Raw genomic sequence first — 19,710 nt, 5'->3', positions numbered from 1 at the left:
GTTTGCAGATTGCTGAGTAGAAATTGTTTATAAATTGCTGATTTCAAATTTAGAAAATGTGGGGCTTATTATCAAGCAGGGCGATAGGCAATTATTGCCGCTAAGCTGCGATAATTCTATTGCCCTATTAGCAACCTGTCGCTAACTGATGTTAGCGACAGCTTTTAGGCAGGATAGCGAGCGGTTTGGGGCCCGCTTTGCATGTCAGCGATGTTTATCGCTAATGACATGCAAAGTGGGCGTAGCCAACCAGTTAGCGACTGAAAGCAGTCGCTAACGTCGCTATTGCCTATTAGCAAGCAGGCGTAGCGATGGAAGTATTTGCGCTAAGCGCGAATATCTCCAAATACTAACACCTGCCCAGACCAGTTCTTAGCCATGTTATCCAATGGGAGGTGGATAACATGGCTAAAAGCATTTCTTTGCTAATACGTGAATATCGCTGTATTCTCAGCGATATTCACGCATTTCGCATACGAAAGCTGGCTTGCACCATCAGACTCATTGCCTCTCCTCGCTCACCCCTTAGATGCGATCGCATCAGAGACGCCAGCGCGTGAGCAGTGTTCTGAATCGGCTCCGATCTCGCCCCAGAGAGGCCAAAGAGTGAATGAGTGGCTCCATTTGCTCCAGTTATCGAGCTCCAGGTAAAATAAGTGGAGGATGCCGTCCACCCGCGTGGTACCCTGACTCGAGCCCTGCTGATAATGCTTCAGAACAGGGAAAGAGTGTTGAATTATTAAAAAAAAAGGCAGTCGATTTACTGGAACATGTAGGTTTTGTGGTCACCAAGAAGAAGTCTTGTTCAGTACTGAAACTCAGTTTCTAGGATTCTTGGTGGGAAAGTAGATTGGGTTTTGAAACTTCTGAAGGAATAGTTGAAAAGTTTGAGGAAAGAAATATGGAGAGTATTGCAGGAAGGTCAGATTTCTCTGAGGATAGTAGCGCATGTGGTAGGGCTTTCGTCTTCAATGATTTTTGGAGCATTTCCAGAATAGATAATAGAGTCGGATGCAAGTTTAGATGGTTGGGTTGGACAGTGTGGTGCAGTTTAAACAGGAGGTCATGAAGAAGATGTACATAAATTGCCTGGAGATGCTAGCAGGATCTTTTGTAATAAAATGTTTTATGTGGGACCAAGGGGAAATGTTTGGTTCTTCGAGGGATGGACAATGTGGTGGCGATTTGGTATGTAAACATGCTAGGGGGTCCAAAATTAAAGGAATTGGTGGATTTAGAAAAAGTGTTTTGGAAATACTGTTTGATGAGAAGGGTATGTTTGCAGGGGAACACATCCCAGGTTTGAGCAACATGGTGGCAGATTGGTTACTTGAAGTTTCAAGGATACAAGCAATTGGAAGTTGAACAGGACAATTTTCTTAGAGGTGGAGAGAATCTGGGCACCATTTGGGGTGGATCTGTTTGCGAACAGACTGAATGTTCAGGTGAGCAAGTATTTAATGTAGCGTTGGGATGCCAAGTCAGCAAGGATCAATGCTATCCGGAAGGATTTGAAACACCTCAGTACTTATGTGTTTCCGCCTTTCTCGATGATTGTTCTTGTGACAATGATGGTTCACAGATGGAAGGAGACAACACAGGAGTCACACCCTATTCAGCTGGAATTGTCAATGGACTTTCTCATTCTGTTACCAATGTTTCCAGAACTCATGCAGGACCTTGCAGGGACAAGAAGAATTTACAGATTGGCTTGGCACAAATGGGTTTGCTGGTGAACGAAAGGGGAGTTTGATCCCGTTTCATTGTCTTCAGTGAAAGTGGTGAATTATATATTGGAAAGGTTTGAAGATTTATTATCTCATAGAACAATGAAGGTATACAGATCGGCGATTCCTGTGGGTCATGAGTTGGTCAATGGACTATTGGTGGGGCAGGATTGTGGTACAAAGGTTAATGATAAGCATTAGAATGGCAAAACCCCTAGTGTCCAGGTATTATTCAGTTTGGGACATTGCAAAGGCTTTAGATTTTCTGAACAGTTGGGAATCAAATGAGTAGTTGCCTTTAAGAGATTTAGCCTTGAATCTGACAAATTTTTTTGTGTTTGGTTTCATTCAGGAAAGTATTGGATGTACGAGAGCTTGATGTTAGAAGCAAGATTTATTCTCCTGAGGGTGTGTGTTTTTATCTGAATAAAGGAACACATTCTTTAAAGGAGCTGCTATGAGTAGTGACATCAAAGGATGTTGCATAATATTAGCCTCTGTGTCTTTAATAAAATTCAGATGATCCCCCCACCAGGCGGTGAAAAATCTGCATTTTACACATGAAGAAAGTTAACTGTTACAACAAGAGCAATGAGTATGTATATCACATAGCCTCAAACAAGCTAATATTATTTTTCATTACAACAAAAGCATTTCACATAAAGTGGAGTAGGTTATTAGGATCACAAAGTATAGGCACACAAAGTCCATATCAGTCTGATATATGGTGTTGCTACCATAACACAGCGTAGAAAGACCTTCAAAGACGAGGTCAAAGAGAATTAGCTGGTTGTCATACTGAGGTAACAGCCGGGACAGTACTCATAGGGTAAGTGATGAGTTGGAAGGGAGGAGCCTTTGAAAAAAGAGGACTTTAGCTTCTAATTTTTGAGGGCAAGAGGGATGGTATTCCATAATTTAGAAGTGTTTCCCAAAATGACTGTGTGTGAATCTTCTTTTCCATAAAGATTACATTGATTCATCCTTTGATAAAAAGCTTATTGACAACTCTATGGACCAAAGCACTTGAAAGGAATTAGCAACTCTTTCAATATTACAACACTGATGCATACAGTAAAAAAAAATGACTCTTTCATATGGTCATGTTACTGCTGCTCACTATCAGAACATATGCAGCTGATTGAGCCCCCGCCTCTAAATGTCACACTTCTAGGAGTTATTAGTTTTGCTTTATTAACACCTACATTGTCCCCTGAATAGCTACCAGCTTGTTATCCACAAAAAGTACTGGTACCTCATCAGGGTTAATCCTTACAATACCTTTATCTGCAAGTGCCAAAATGCTGATGCTTGTCAAGGTCATGTGCTGCAGAAGGGGAGATGACAGGCTTCGCTTCCGTATTGTGGGTTCTATGGGAAGAAAGGATAGCAAAATCCCCGTAAAGATGTATTGGGACACAGATTTACCAGACTTGAAAATGGTTTGATATGAAAATTGATTTATTGACACAAATGTGTACTTCTCGGATGACAGAAGCGTGTGAAATGAGATAGTAAGTTCTGAAAAGTGTTCAAGGCTGTAAAATGAAGAGAATCAGATATATGGTAATGTAGAAGCATATGTTAATGTATACAGAATGTGTGAGAGGACACCTGCTCATGACCCAAAAAACCTAGTTCAAAAGACCGATTATCTGTTGATGGTCTTGTCTGTCCCGCTGTATTTGTTTGTATGTTTTTACGAGAAGTCCATCTACTGGCTTTACCTCTCATTTAATAACCCTTCCTTCACAGCTTCACTGTGTTGTATACTTTGGAGACATTTGTAGGCAGATTTTCAATTTCTCTTTGTTCTATCTACTTCTTGTGTGACCCCCTCGTCCTTAGGTCCCGCGTGCCGACAATCTCTGGCCTCCTCATAACATTGCACATACTCGGCCTTATGCTGCTTCCTTTCTGTGCTCTCTTCCCTGCCTGTCTCTTTAGCCAAATCTACTTTAATGGGTGGCGAGGAACCAATGGGTCAGAAGGTTTTCCTCCCTTTTTTTGTGGTTAGATATCTATTTTGTTAGCATTTTCACTGACTACGATCAAGGCTGTGGTCTCAGGGGCGTAATTGATGGGTCTGACTCCCTTAGTCCCTAAGTCCTCTGAATTGGGATTAGCAGTGTCCGCGTTGGGTTTTCCTTGGGCTCATAACCACTCGTGGCACAGGCAGATTTCCCTTGTAACATGGGAAGAAGTTGTTTAGACACGCCCCTCCATCGGCCTCCGGCACACCTTGGCAAAGACAAGAAAAGGCAATTATTTGGAGATCTGGTGACTCTTACTTGATCTGATTGAGAGAACTCTTTGAGAGGTAAAACTGCTTCTTACCCTTTATTAGCCCTAAGAGAAGACTTTTTAAACTGGCTAGTTTTTGATGAGGTATTTGGGTTTTATAGACAATGTCACAATATATGTGCCATTGTAGGCATGGTGAAAACCAGGTTAAATGCCAGTTTTATACTTCTTACTTCTACTGCATGTTCGAATTTTTTTACTTCTGCAAATTATGGAAGACACCTCTTTCTATTGTTCGGAAGCTGAACTGTGGAACACGTTGCGTGCAAATTATCCACTAATTCCTGTGATTTAGATATTACCCACCTCCGCATGTAATTTTGTTTTTTGGACTCCACCACTGAACATACTAGGTTTTTTTAACAGTACCTATTAAGGCTTGAAATGCTGCTGTTGATATAAAAATGATCCATTTGTGGCACTCCACATTTCCCTACAGTTAGGTTTATTTGAAATATAAAAATACCTAATAAAAACAAATGAGAACAGTTTTGAGGTTTTACACACATAAACGCATCCATCAACACACAAAACATACACCTACAAACACATAGACATATACTGTAGTAGATGCTCAACGGTGTGAATTATATCATGATTCCCATAATAGCTATGCCTCATTCTCCCCAATGCTCAGTGGCGGCTCGACGAGGGAGTGCTGCAGGGCTGTGAGGTGGGGTGGGGAGGGGCAGGATGGGGGGTAATGGAGTCCGACATATGATGGACAGGAGTAAGGTATGTAATTAAATAAATAAAACTATTGACCTTGCGTTCGCTGCATCGCCAACTCGGCAATGCACCCACCACTTTGCCTCACCTCACCGCCCCACAGCACTTCCTCGGCGAGCAGCCACTGCCAATGCTTATCATTCATCTCCTCAATGCCTGCTGATGCACCATATTTTTGGGTTGGGCGCACTATGAGGATTTTTGAAAATTTCCAAATTCACGCTCCCTGAATCTCACTGACTAAACTATGCCCCTGACTATGTCATTCTGGTTGCACTTGTTTGAATTTTCTGCTTAAAGAGCAAAATTGTGTAGAAATAGTGTATTGTAGTGGTGACGGAGTACCCACTCCCCCAAACTATAAACCAGTCCGTTACAGTGCTAATGTACTCGTGGTGCACTTTGGATTGAAAATATGGTTTTACAAACAGATTTTCTTGAACTAAATCAAAACTGGGCTATAAGGGTGCTGGGTCTGACTTCTCAAAATTTCGAACTAGCATTCGTTTGTCCTTCAGAATAACTGCTGATATGTCGAGATGAGTAAAGCACAAATGTGAGAGCCTTTATAGCCTCATTACGGAAATTTCATGAGACAGTGAAAATGACAAATTCCTCCTGTGCTAGTAAAAAGTAGTCATAAGTTAGAGGGTCCAATAAAAAAGCATACACTGGTAAATTAAATTAATGTAAATTAAGATTCTAAAACTGTGCGTACTGAAGGCGACATTCATATTGAATTATGTCATCGATTGTACTTTGCTCAGGTTATTTATGGATAGTGTCATGCACCTGTTTACTAACTCTAATTAAATGTAGGGCTGTTTGTTATCATTTTCAACTCAAAACATGGATGTCATTTGGGAGAGAGGACCACATTCAAACGGTGTGATACCCTAGGACACTACATTTGCAGCTCTAGGAAATAAGAGATTGGAATTGTTCCTTTTTGTGTTCACTGCCTCTGTCTATTATGTCCGGTAGTGCTTGATAATATTAAAAAATAGTAAGGGATCAGCCATCAAGAAGGGAAGATGATTAAACAAATTCTGAAAATGGGAGGGATCTGAGTGTGAAATGCAGGGTATAATTGTATGCATCTTCCTATGCAAGGTGCAATCTTCCACTTCCATCTGGAGTTTATCTGAACTCCATAAATATTTGCAATAAAAATGGGTATAAAATCACAAATTAACCTGAAAGTTACAGTACGCTGTAGACCTGATGATGGATGAAGATTTGTAGATTGGTTGGGCATGTTGCACCTTACTTGTTGACTAATTACCTTATGTGTTCTTGTGCTGCTGCCACTCAGAGAGTGTTCTTCTTATCTTGTGGTTTCCATCCTCTGTAACCATAGTGTCATTAGAAGTGATTGATCTACATTTTCACTAACTGTTCTTTTGGTCATTGTCTTGCAGATTAACGGGATTCCAGCTTCCGGCCCCCATTGTCAGCACAGGCTCCCTCCTGACACTGTGGCTGGTGTCGGACTACGCCGTCAGCGCCCAAGGCTTCCACGCCAACTATGAAGGTAAGTCCTGCCCTCAACATTTAATTGTGCAATGGACTTGTGGTTTGGAATCTTGTGACAGGACAATAACTTGAGCAAATGTTGGATATTCAGCTTTCTATACAAATAGCATCTGTTACTCGAAAGTATTTTGTGATTCTAAGGAAGTGTTGGCTAAATTATGTACACAAAACTAGACACAAGCTGATTATGCAAAATGCTCTGATATTAGGTTCTGTGAGTCACTTGGCGCTATCAGATGCAGCCCCACCGCTACATCACAGTTGGCAAAGAAAGCCAAGCATTTCGTCATAGCTTTTGTAAACCTAGAAGAGCTATTTTGTCATAATTGCTGGTCCTCCACCATATACATAATTTCTGCCATAAAGTCCATTGATTTTGAGGCTGCCCCCTATTTACAAATGTGGCTTAAATATGGGGCAGAGCCAAAATGAAGCCGAAATAAAAAATGGGTCTGAACAAGGCCCAACGAGGAGAAATGCTTTATTTCTCCTCATTTCGCTGTTTCTATGTCTGCTGCATTGCGCAAAACACCATGCATGATTGTTTATGTGCAGGAAGGTGTCCCTTCCTGCAAGTAAACAATCATTTTAAAAATGATGAAGTGCAACTTCTATGTGTGCTGCATAATGCAGCACACATAGAAGTTACAAATCGCCATTAGTAATTGTTTATTGCAGGAAGGGACACCTTCCTGCACATAAACAATCATTCCCTCCACACAGGCAACCTTGTACTATGGTGCAAGGGTGCCTGCTTTGGTGCTATGGATCTGTAAATAGTGCCAGCGCAGGGGAAAACGCAGGGCCACATCATATTGCTGTGAATACAGTCCAGCCCTGTGTTTCAGAAGTGGTGGAGTGCGGCGTTAAGCTAAGAAGGGTAATGTCGCGCTCCGTCACTTTCCTTGTAAATATACCCCTAAGTATTTTCTGAAATATAATGCCCTCTAGTTCTTACCAAGACGCACAGGTAGACGGAATGGCAACTCTATCCATAAACTGATTGCCCTGTTTTTATAGCCCCATTATGGAAATTTCATGAGACAGTTGAACATGACTAATTTCTCTTTTGCTAATAAAAATTAGCCATATTTTGTACCTCGCATAACTTGGGGCTGCTGTAAAATTCTGAACATATTCCCGCAAACGTGTTTTCTCCTTCTTTTTCTAAAGAAATTGGGAAGGCTGGAAAGATTTATGGGCCTATAAACACTTTGCAACATTACAGAACACTCACATTTAAGATATATTTACTGTAGATTATAGCAGGAAGTTGAAAAGTTAGGAAGTAAAAAATTAATGCATTTGTTTTACTGAGTCTGTTGCCAAGCAATATTCCCTAGAGCACAGGCAAAAGCAGAAGACATGTTCAGGAGTCCAAGATGGCAGAATTTTTCCAGAAAGGAAAGTAGCTATCTTGAGTATGTACAGACACAATAAAGCCATAGAAAAAAAAGAATTAAACAAGCAAAGGCGTACGCAAAATGCAATTCAAGAAAGAAGCCTGTATCATGAAAACCTAATGGCCGGGACATCTACTATACACTTTCCACAGAGAAGCAGAGCGTGTTAAAGCACTTGCTGTGAGTGCATTGAATGTCAGAATGGAGAGTAAAACAGTTTATAAAACAGTAAGGGAACTCAGTACATGAAATCACAGAGACGAGCTAGTAATGTGTAATAAATTATGAGCATCTTGATGTACTAGGTGATTTTAGTGCCACCACTCTATGCTTGGATTTTGTTTGGAGATTTTCATAAGGTGTACATTGAATGGTACGTTCAATGGGAAACATCTTAGTACTTTGGTATGTATACTTGTTGTGCTTGTTTTATAAAAGTGGGTGCAGGTCATTTTTTAGTAGTTAGGTTTTATCCCTTTCCTAAAATTAATACACCTTTTAACCAGTCTACTTTCCAAAGACAATAAGGGCCATCATTTAGGGGCTACAAAAGATAAAGCTTGGGATCTGGTGAATTTTGCTCTTTCCATTGTTGCTCTCTTAGGCCCAGATTCTGAGTCGGATGGAGCAATAGCTCCAGGGAAGATGCCACCCCATTTGGTTCCAAGATTTACCAGCAATGGCAATGCTTAAAGAAGGAGAATTTGTGAGGGAACTGGCTCGCCACTGAGAACATGCTGTATTGCAGGTGGTAATTCTGTGTCCAGCATTTTTTTTGCCGCTCCAAGCCTGACAGCTCATGATGATGGTGACTTCCTTGGAGATGCTGCCATAAAATGAAAACTTTGAGCTCAGTATCTCAGCCCTCAGTTATCAAGCAACTGGGATTCGTGGGATTTACTTGAGGACGGATCTATGCCATGCTCAGTGACGAAAAGCCTGTCTAGCAGGTCATCGAGCCCTTTTCTTAGCAGTTCGCCTTTTTGTTGATCGGAGGACTTTGTGTTGTACGCAAGTACAAAGGGTCACTTTAAAACTGTGGAACGCAGCTCAATAAACAGAAAAAGAAATCCACCAATATGTTTTCTTACGGTACAAAAACTGATAACCTCCTCCCAGAGAGAAAGCAATCTGAAATGTAATTTATCTGTGAAGAGCGAGTGTGGTCTTCTATTTGAGGACTGTCTTCTTTGCAATGACCGTAGCTAAGAAACCAGAAATTACCATGAAATCTCCAGTCAAAGGGAAGACAGAGCAGAATAGCCTGGAATAAAAAGAAGTGCTCGGGCGTCATGGAGAGAAGGGCATGGTGACAGCAACACTGAAGGCAATTTTCCCTCGCTGACCTTCAGATTTGCACTAGCTACGTCACCATTGCAATCAATGGCGGCGGCCGCCGTTCTTGTCTTCTGGCCGTGCTTGAGATTTTCTATGAAAAAGAAGAAAGGGTAACGCAAATGAGGCGAGCAGTGCAGGGACCCTCATTATTATTGCATGCAGCATTTGCTGGAATGGGAGTTTAGGATTCAGATATATTTAGGCAGAAAAATCAGCCTGGAGTGGTCCATTGAGAATAGAATATTCTGGCCCAGGACCATTGAAACTGCTTTTTGTGTGTCTTCAAACATGAAGTTGTGTGATATGTGTCATGTGATAAAGAGTACTAAAGAATTGCGTCTTGTGTTCTGGATCTTTTAACTGCCATTTATGGTGTGCACAGCTGATATATGAGGCCCTGTCCCTTATGTTCCTATGAGCTTGATCCATAAAGAAGGGTGCTGTGTGTTACAGTGAACCCGATACATAGAGCAGTCAGCTAAAAGCACAGCGTCCTGTGTCCTGTGCTTCACTTCCATAAGATAGCATACAATGTGTGCTGCACGTCTGTTGCACATTACTGCGCACCATGAGTCCTGTGCCCCTGATACATGGGGAAGTGCCATGTGCCCTGAGCACCTGATGTGCTGAATCATGTGTTGTGTCCTGTGCACATACTCCAAGAGACTTTCCGTCACGTGATCTGCATGCCTGATATAACTGGACATGCATCATGTGTCCCATTGTCTCAATTCATAGGGCAGTTGGCCATTTTCCATTCATGCCTCATGTATGGGGTCCTGTGCCTTGAGTCCTGTCCCCCCACTCTATGCGGAAGTGTGTCCTTTGCTCCTAATAAAGTAAGTGTACTGCATATCTGATGTGGGGCGGGGTGTACACCTTGTGTCATGTGCTCCATATCTATGGGACAGTGTGTCATACATGTGTCCTACAAGATGGATGGGTGTGGCTATGCACGTTGTGTTCCATGCTCCCGAGGCATGGTGTAGTGTATGATGTGCCTTGCATACCGGGGCTGTATTAACGAATGTGCCTTGGGGATGCAACGAGCATGTGTCCCTGTTGTTGTGCCCCTTGGAAACTTTGATATTATAGACCATTCAAGTCCATTCTGTAATACCAAAAGCACAGGTGCACATTCTGCACCTGCACAACCCTGAAGAGGTTTTGCCTCATTTCAATGAGAGTATGGCGCCTGCGCCCATGCCACATTACAGATTCTTTAGCGGCACAATGATTGTGCACTACAAAGGAGGTTTCTCACTGTCAGGGCGACCTCTGAAGGCACCTTTGAGGGTAATCTCCAGGGGTCCCAAGGACACCTCCAGCTTTCCCCCACAAGTGGGTGGATTCATATACTGCACCTGCCTGTGGGGGGAATCCTAGCCCCTCCTTGAAATTCAGGCTGTGTCCAAGGTCAGTAAAAGGCAGAATCTGGTTCCAACTGATTCTTTGTATATCACTTTTACGTCTGTGCTTTCTTCTGGGTAAGTCCAGACTGGTCATATCAATCAGCGCAGGGTGGGTGCTAGTGAGGGCCAGGTGTGTTGCTGTCTGCTTGCAGTGCTTTGATGCATTATAAAACTCACCCAAAACTATTTGCTTTTGCATTTGGGTGGTTCCTGTCTAATGCACTTTTGCCCGGAGCAATGCTGACCTTCTGGGCATCAGGGGGAAGGTGATGAGGAGTCTTCTGTTGCTTGGCTCAGAGTCCAGTACATATATGATAAAGACTGTTCAAAATTCAAGACAGTGTATTGCTTTATAATGTAACCTTTGCAACACAATTCAGTTTAGTATAATACATTATACCAATGTAATTATATTTAGTCAGGGTAACAGTAGTACACACTAAAAGTTTACCTGTGCTTACCCTCTGGGAGTTTGGCACAGAACTGTCAGGCTAAACTAAATAGGCAAAATGTGGAGTATTTGTGAATACACACATAGTAACTCAGTGAAAACACCACAGAAGTAATCCACACCAGTTTTTAAAAACTAGCCAATATTTATCTGAGTAAAACAAGACCAAAACAAGCAATATCCAACATACAGAAGTCAAGATATGAATTTTGCAAGATTAATTCAAAATGTTGTGCTTAGAAGTCAATAGCTCCAACTGGGGCTATCTGTTAATGCTTGACTAGGGCAAATCCAAAATGTTAGTCTGACCGCGATGGAGTACAGGCTATATACAGGAGTCACGCAGACCCGCTGACAGTACCTTGGATGCGTCAAAGCTTAGGGACCATGTTTGAACAAAGGAGGGGATGTGTCGCTGTTGAAGATGATGTGTTGTTTCAGAGCAATGTCGTAGATGCGTCAATGTCAAAAGGACCATGCATCAGGCCTAGGTGTCAATGTTGTTCTATTGGTGTGAAGCTACGCAGGGCCAGGGATATGGCAGAGTTGGGGACAGTGTGTCACAGGTGTCGGCGATGCAGTGCCTGAAACTCATGCAGCAGGTGTGATTAGGAGTCTCTGCATCGGCAAAGTCAGGGCTGCATGTAAGTCGAGGTTGTTGCATCGTGCAGTTGGTGAGCGGTGTCCATGGCTTCCCTGCAGGCAGTTGATAATGCAGAGAAATGCACCGGGTCTGAACGATGCTTCTGTGTTGATGCTTTGGTATTTGGGTTGCAGCACTAACTACTCACTTCCAAGGGCCCAGGACTGGATTTGGCACCAGGAAGAGGAGCCCTGCTTCTGGCTGCAAGATGCAGGTGAAGTCTTTGATATCCCTAAGATTTCAGAAACAGGATGCAAGCCCATCAAGCCCCTGGAGATCCTTTAGAGGTTCAGAATGTAGAGAGTCAAGTCAAGTCAAGTCCAGTCCTCTCACTCCCAGGCAAAAAGCGGCAGGCAGGAGGCCAACACAGCAAAGTATTTTTCCCTCCTGACAGCACAACAGCTCTTCTTCCTGGTAGAATGTCCTCAGTTCCAGAAGCATTCTGAGTATATGGTGTCAGAGGTCATTTACTTATACCCATTTTAGCCTTTGAAGTAGGGAGACTTCACTGAACGGTCTTTGTCGTGCATAAGACACTGTTGTTTCCTGCCCTGGCTCCAGACACACTGCATGTGGGTATGCAGCTCTTTGTGTGGGGACAGGCACAGGCCTATTCAGGTGCAAGTGTCGGCTCCTCTTTCTCACTCTAGCCCAGGAAGGCCCATCATCCTGGTGATGGTCCGTCAGGATATGCAGGTCACACCTCAGCTCCCTTTGTGTGTGACTACCTAGATGGAATTCACAAAGCCCAGCTGTCACCAAGCCAAGATGTGTATTCAGAGACAGGCAGAGGCATAGAATGCTTAAAGTAAGAAAATGACAACGTTCTAAAAGTGGCTTTTTCAGACCTGCAACTTGAAAAACAACTTCAGTATAAATTATGTGTTTTTCAATTGTGAGTCCACAGACACCAATTTACTTTTCCTATCTTTTTCCAATTGGAAGTTACACTTGTAAAATTACTACAAGGCAGCTCCAATGCTAATTGTTAGAAATTGGGGGCTCTAGTTAGCAGTGGCGTGCACCCTGTCCAAGTAGGGACCCTGATTCTAGTCAGGGTAATGGGATTTTATTAAACCATGCTTCAGTAAAAACACAAACTGACAAAGGATTGGTTATTGTATAAGGTACATCTATAAGATCATTTAATATGTAATTATTCAGTGTACATCTGAAAGTAAAAATGTACATAATGCACTGCTATACTAGTACTTCATAGGCAGCTGAATGAAATACCAAGCAGCCAATAGAATGAAGTCAGAGAGACCTAACCTTTTGGATGGAGTAAAAGCCCACTCTTTGTAAATTTTGAGAACTGGAAGCAAAGGATCTTGCAGACAGGTGCGCTGACAAGAGGGGCTTAAAATGCTTTGGGTGCGTGCCAGGATTTAGTCCAAGAAGTGGTCCAATCAAGTTATTCAGCAGATGATTTTAACTCAGAGACTCACCAGTGCATCCAAGACTTCCAGAACTACAACCTGGCCCTGTAAGTGGCATACTTCACTAAAACAGTTGCTTGCCTCTACAAAACATAAGTAGCCACCCAAGAGTACGTATTCTAGAGTATTTCCCTCCTACAAGTAATTCTGGCGATATTCTTCAAAGTGAACTTTCACACAGCTCCCAGGCACATTTGCCAGCACGATACCTCAAATACAAACTTGTAACAAATCACCATAGATGGAGCATCATACATAGTCCAACGTGGCTAAAAGATGCCACAATGCTATCTGGAAACACCTTTTAATGGGAAATTTACAGAAGCAGGGGATACATAAGCAATTGGTTAAGACCTTCTAGGAGAACTCTCTGACACCCAAATCATGCACCCACATCTCAAAGAACAAGACAATGTCACCCAGTCAGAGATGGATCAGAACACAATACCCAGACACTGCAAATTCCAGCTGAGCAATGCTGTGGCCTGAAATGGAAATCACACAATTGCACTGTGCATCAGCTCCTAGATAAGTGACAGTGGTATGTAGTCATACTAAAAGATTTCTCCCAGAGGACGTGTTTTCTAGAAAGTTCTTGATTGAAACAGAGCTACTAAAAGATTTCTCCCAGAGGACGTTTTTTCTGGAAAGTTCTTGCTAGAAACACAAATACTTAAAGAATTCTCCCAGAGGACGTTTTTTTTTCTCTAGAAAATACTAATGGTAGACAGTGCGCTCCACAAACACCACTAAAATTACATTAAATATGAAGAATGCCGCTTTATGCCACCTTGTTGACAAATGCTATTTCTTGGGCTGAAGAACATGGGCACCAGTTTGGTATGTGAAACTGAATCCAGAATTTCAATATCTGCACGGATAGTCAGGGCCGTTTTTGCCATTAGGCAAGACTAGGCAGCCGCCTAGGGCGGCAAAAGGGGGAGGGCGGCAAAAAAAGCAGGCAGCAGCACCTGTAAGTGGAGTGCAAACTCACCTGCTAGTACATGCTGTGCGCACCCTAGCTAGTGGTGTGTGGAGCGGGCTGGCGGTACACACTACCAGTGTATGTGTGGGTCCCCAGGGCCGTCAATCTTGTAGCGTGGGATAGCGCTACCAATGACGGCCCTCTCCCTCTCGGCGCGCAGGGAACGTACTGTGCGTGTCGGCTGGCGCAGCTCTGGTGCCTTAGATGATGGTGAATTGATTACTGGCTGCAGTACTACAAGTGCCACAAAGACCTGTCCCAGTCGTCTTTTACTCCAAGTCCTCGGCTCCCGTAATGAGACTCCAGACCAGAGTCTCACTAGTGCTGTGGTGTGTCATCGTCAGAGACCAGCACGAGCCTGCAAACAGCACATCCGGGGTCTGTTCCGCATCCCACATCGAGGAGCGCGTGGACTCGTGGACGTGACTTTCACCCGAGCACAGGTGAGTCACCGCAGTCAGTGAGCGAAGCTATGTTAAAACGTGCAGGCCTGTGAACGTATAAAATACTTCGTCTGTAATGTTGTAATAGGGGCCTGTGAGTCTCCGAGCTCATCCTCACGGCCCCAGAGACAGGCGCACAACAGAGGGGCAAACTTGTCAGCCCTCACTTCCGAGAGAAATCTACTTTTGTTTTTAATGACCATGCCTTCTTCTTCCGTGGGTCATAAATCATTTGCACTTCAATAATTGTCACATGTGTTACTTTGAGTAGGTCGCTCAGCTAAAAGTTCTAGAGACTTTTGAAGGTCAATAATTGTTTTAAGAGAAAGAGAATTACCCTAGAGGCATGACAACAGCAAATTATCTGGGCACTGTGATGATGTATTTTACCAGGCAATGTTGAGAAACTGAAGAATGTTCTGATTTAAAGGCGTCTGAATAACTTGGGACCATTCAATTTTCCTCTGTCTTTCATTCTCTATATTGCGATGGCAAAAACCATGAGCTACATTAAAAAAAAAATGCAAAAAAAAAAACGTAATAAAGAAAATCATTGAAAGCTGCTGCAAACGTGCAAGAGCTGGGTGTCCTTAATGAGCAATGGCATAAAGAAAAATAATGGGCCCCCTGCAGAAAATGAAAAGGGGCCCTTGAGTCTCCCATATCGAACAGCTATTCATTGGCCTTGGCCCTTGGACTTAATGGGGGCCCTTGAAGGGTTGGGATCCCCCTTTTGCCGCAGGGGTTGCAGGGGCTTGCGTAACGCCACTGTTATTGAGTATTAACTTATATGAATTATGTTCCTGTTTTAGTTCCACATTTCATATTTTAAAAAATGCTCTTTTTTCAGCACCACTTCTTGCTTATTGGCATAGGAAATCATTCTATAAAGAATTTAGGAATATGTTGTTGCATTTTCTTTGTAGAACCCTCAATCACCACAATTGCCATCTACAGGATGTAGTAACCATACAAACTAACTCGGAGTTCCAAGGGGTAGCATACCGCAAGACGAATATGGATGTTGGCGCGGGTTTGTTTGTTGCAGCAGGCCCTGTCCAAAGATCATAAAATGGCAGCAGCCGCCCCATGTCCAGGCCTCTAGCCAGTGAGGTGATGGAATCCCACTGTGCATGTGGGGGAGGCTGGAGGACATGGGAGAGGGGGTCAAGGAGGCGGCGGAGAGTGTGCCTTAAAGAAGAGTCCTTTCCTTGAGCTGCGTGCAGTCCAGCAGTGCGTGGAACTGGGCCTGGTGTTAAGAGAGACATAGTATTTCACCACAGCCAGCCCTCGTACCTTGGGCTCCTCCCTTTCCCCAAGCAGGGAAAGTATAAGTCTGCACTGCCCAGGCATGTTGATAAGAGAAAAAAAGGTGGGTGATTTGCAGTGGCATTGCTAGAGGGTGACCAAATGTGCCTGCGCCCTAGCCGTCTTTGTCCTGGCCACCCTTGGTAATGTACCCCCATAGCTGTTAAATGTGCTTTGAGGCAAACACGGAAAAAATACACGCACATGTATTTGTCCATTTACCCTTCACTGCAAAGTAGTGTTTGAGGCAATGCACAAGCCTACGTACATAGCAAACAATATGTATCCATAAAAGGGAGGGGCGGCATTTTGTAATTCTCGCCTAGGGTGGCAAAACACCTAGAAACGGCCCTGCGGATAGTGGCGTTGTTTAGCACACAGGGAGGGGTGGGGAGCCTGGGCGTGTAAAGATTACACCAGACACTTGGCATATACTGTTGCTTGGGAAGCGGGCATCATGCTCAAACACTGTTCATGGGCATTCTGCTTCGCTTCTCTACAATTAATCTGGAAAAAAAGGAAAGTAAACCGAGCGTTGCCTGATTTCATGAGTGATGTGCCAGACATTGGTATAATACACTCGACATAAAAAATAACTGTAGCTGGAGCAGCGCGTGGCCGTGCTTGCGCTCCTTCACCAGAGGCTCGTGGCTTTACTGAAACATTATTCCAGCCGCTGATTAGTCCAAACTCGGTTAGGCCTCTGCGAGGCGCGCGCCACCTCCTCGCGCCTCCGAATCAGCCTATCGGGGTGCCCGGGCGGAGCAGGTCCATCCAGCATCCGCTTTGGAAGCGCGGCGCGTGCCTCCGGGTGAGCTCTGTATAATCAGAGTGGGAAACCCAATCTGTGAGAAAATTGTATCTCTGTGATTTGTTTAAAGCATAGAAAACATGCCTTTTGGAAGCACTCCGGCGCTTATTCCAAAGATAACGCGGTTAGAAGAAATGCGATTCGAAAAATGTCCCATTAAGGTGACCCGAGCTTGTGTTCTGGTGTAAATTTGGTGGAGTAATGAGTAGGCTTGCTCAGTGGGATCTCCCGCGGGATATCAGCTCCTCCACTTTGCGTAAATTAGGCGCGAGAGGCGTTTTAAATGTTTATTAGACAATGTTTCAGCGATGCGAGTGATCTCGCCATGGCGAGATATTTATTGTAGGCGACGGATGGGGTGAGGAATGAGTGCGCAAATGTTTTGCAGCTGTTGTTGGAAAGCGGCGGGGAGAATTCCACAGTGTGACACTAACAGGCACTTTGTATTACAGCGAGCAGTTAGCTAAAGCATTACACGCACACGTCATTTCTAGAACAGCTGTCGCGGATAGGGTAAAGCTTGTTTCCAAGCGCGCCAACATGTGGCAGGCAAAGTTAAAGCCAGGCAACAAGTCCTAAGAAAAAATAACGTGGCGGAACAATAAGCTTGTTACTCACCATGACGTCATACGAAGCGACGTCATACGAAGTGACGTCGGAATAAGTAATATTATGTCGTGGTAATATCCCTCAGTTAAAATGCGGATAGAGATTATTTTGCGAACACAAGTAAATCAAATCAAGGAAAACTATTAAAAAACTCATGTTCTGTTTCTGTATGTTTTCCACATTTCAGCGAGTAATTGACTTGACGAATGGGTGAAAGGGACTATGTTTTTAACCAAGGTGTGGAACTCGAGATTACATTTTTAACTGCATCTAGAGAGTGAAAACATGTGCTTTGTGTATTTTTTAAAGACAGTCAATCAAATATGCTATTCATGCGTGTTTTCTTTCTTCTGGTTTTCATTGTCCATCTTCTAAGCAAAAACGCACTGACTGCATGTAGTTCTTTAGGTGTAGAAAGATTGAAGATTTGAAGTTCCATGTTAGTTCTCAGATAAGACATTCGAAGATAATCCTTCTCTGAGCCTCTCTCGCATATACAGGGGATGTTACCGGAGCGAGCGAGGACTTAAAACACCCTAAGGGCATGTTACAGGCGCACAGTGTTTGTAAATGCAAACATGTAGAGTCCTGGGGCATAAGGTGCCACCTCCCGAACTCCTTAAGTGAGGGGATTGGCGTACCCTTTCTACAAACAGTGTGGGGACTCCGTCCACCCCAGTCGACCCCCTATTTGTGCCCTGGTTAAAGCAACTTACAGGAACATAAAGTGAGTTGTCGAGGATAACAGAACGTGGCCATTTGTGGCAGGTGTAATGATAACTCAGACATTCAGCATCACACAGTCTATAGATTACCACTAGAAAATGTAGGAGCGGATTATGCTTTCTCAGACTCAGCACACATTTAAAGACTTTGAATGGCAAAGTTCCCATGTGCGACCCACAGCAGTTTCCTGGTCCACATCTCGAACAACAGGGTTAATTTCCAGCTTCATAATGTCTTGTTCGCGAAGGGTTAGACATTCTTCAAATGGAAACAGCAACCACGCACCAGCAGGGGTCTGGGCCAGAAGGGATGGTGCAGGGTTAAGGGGCTGAGATTCGGAGCTCTTTTGATGGGGGGGGGAGTTTTTGGCAAAAGTTCTTTATGAGGGAATGGCAGTTGTGCATATAGTGACCAGGATAATATGGGGCAAGGTGTGGAGCAGGGGGGTTGTAGGGATAAGACACCTGGACGGATATGGCTGCCTACTAGTAGAGCAAGTTCACCCATTGCTGCCTGGTGGCCAAAGGGGTGGTTTCCCCTGGCTGTGTAGGGCTGCTGTAACTTCTCCTATCATTTATTTTTTTAACTTTGGAAGCTTCGTGCTTCTCAAATCCTGAGTTTTAAATGATTGTGAAGTTGCGAGTAGGATGACTTTGCAATTTCATACCCTCCACACTCATGAGTTGCAGCATATTGAAGTATTATTAACTGCTGAGAAAAAGCAGCAATAATTTTCAACTTAGAAGCTGCCCCTGAAGGGCAGTTTTCATTTTTAGTCACTGCTGCCACACTCACGGGAAGCTTACAATGGTTTTATGGGCTGCAGCGTGCTTCCTCTATATTCCTTGCAGAACTCATCACTCTTTGTGGCACTGTGAACCCTGTGCCTTAAATGAGCGCTTAGTGACAGCAGGCATAGAAGTCTGCTGGCACTTTCAGAACTTCACAGCTTTTGTACAATGAGCTGCTTAGAATACTCCCACCTCATGCATAACAATGATGTAGGATACAAATGGATCCCTTGCACTGTATTGTGTTTGAATATTCAGCACAATGCAAGGACCTTGATGCATCAATGCTTTGCAAATACAGCACTACGAACCCGTCCCTTGATGCCTAGCCAACAAACGTTGCCTTTAGTGCACTTATCTACAATAACCTTGGCCAGCCGGGGATGTGAGAAATTACCAACGAGTCAGGAAAAGCAGAAAACATAACTTCTAACTCAAACCTGGAAAACGTATCACTTCTTTAAGCAAATTGGATTTCTGTTTTTTAAAACAAGAGTTCGAACTATTAACCTTGCTTTTGATCGCATACTTTGATGTATTTATCTCCTGCAGAGATATCTATGTGTATCAGGCAGGCAACAGGGTTGAATCTTGAAAGGATCACCGCAGTCTGTCATTTAATTCAAGGCTAATACATGTAGTAATTATGCCATCCGCTAATTAAGCCCAATTGTTTAGTGCTCACTGTGGCACTGCCGAGAAGGGACCAACCACAGGCAAATCAGCTTTGGGCCTGCTCCCTTAGAAACAGTTCAGGTCCACTTTGAACAGGGAGATCCACAGAGTGGATTCCATCTTGTGGGTCTTCGTCAGTGAGGTGCAGCGTGAATCGTGAGCACAGTGAGTTGTGGGACACATGTCTGGGTGACCCCTCACACTTAGTTCACAGGATTTGGTAAACCCAATATACCCTTGTAGGTTTGGGCAATGACATTGTTCAAGTGAGAAAGGTATCTACAAGGGATTTCACTTAATTCACACAGTGGTTGTAATTTAAACATAATTTGTGAGTCAATGCAATATAGTCAGACTCCACGGTGTCCAACAGAACAACC

General features: G+C 43.6%; 1 protein-coding gene across 1 annotated transcript in view; it reads left to right on the top strand.

The window, feature by feature from the left end:
* The window catches only part of LOC144824021 (CUB and sushi domain-containing protein 2-like), a 506,835-nt gene that overhangs the window by 187,918 nt on the left and 299,207 nt on the right, over positions 1 to 19,710 (top strand). Inside the window, exon 3 of the mRNA XM_078683054.1 lies at positions 6,182 to 6,294. Coding sequence (XP_078539180.1) covers positions 6,182 to 6,294 — 113 coding nt within the window. The remainder of the gene's footprint in view (positions 1 to 6,181; positions 6,295 to 19,710) is intronic.

This window comes from Lissotriton helveticus, chromosome 3_1, assembly GCF_964261635.1.
Source record: "Lissotriton helveticus chromosome 3_1, aLisHel1.1, whole genome shotgun sequence".
In the NCBI taxonomy this organism is placed as follows: Eukaryota; Metazoa; Chordata; class Amphibia; order Caudata; family Salamandridae; genus Lissotriton; species Lissotriton helveticus.
The sequence above is the reverse complement of the archived record's forward strand: the minus strand, read 5'-3'. Positions and strand labels throughout refer to the sequence as shown.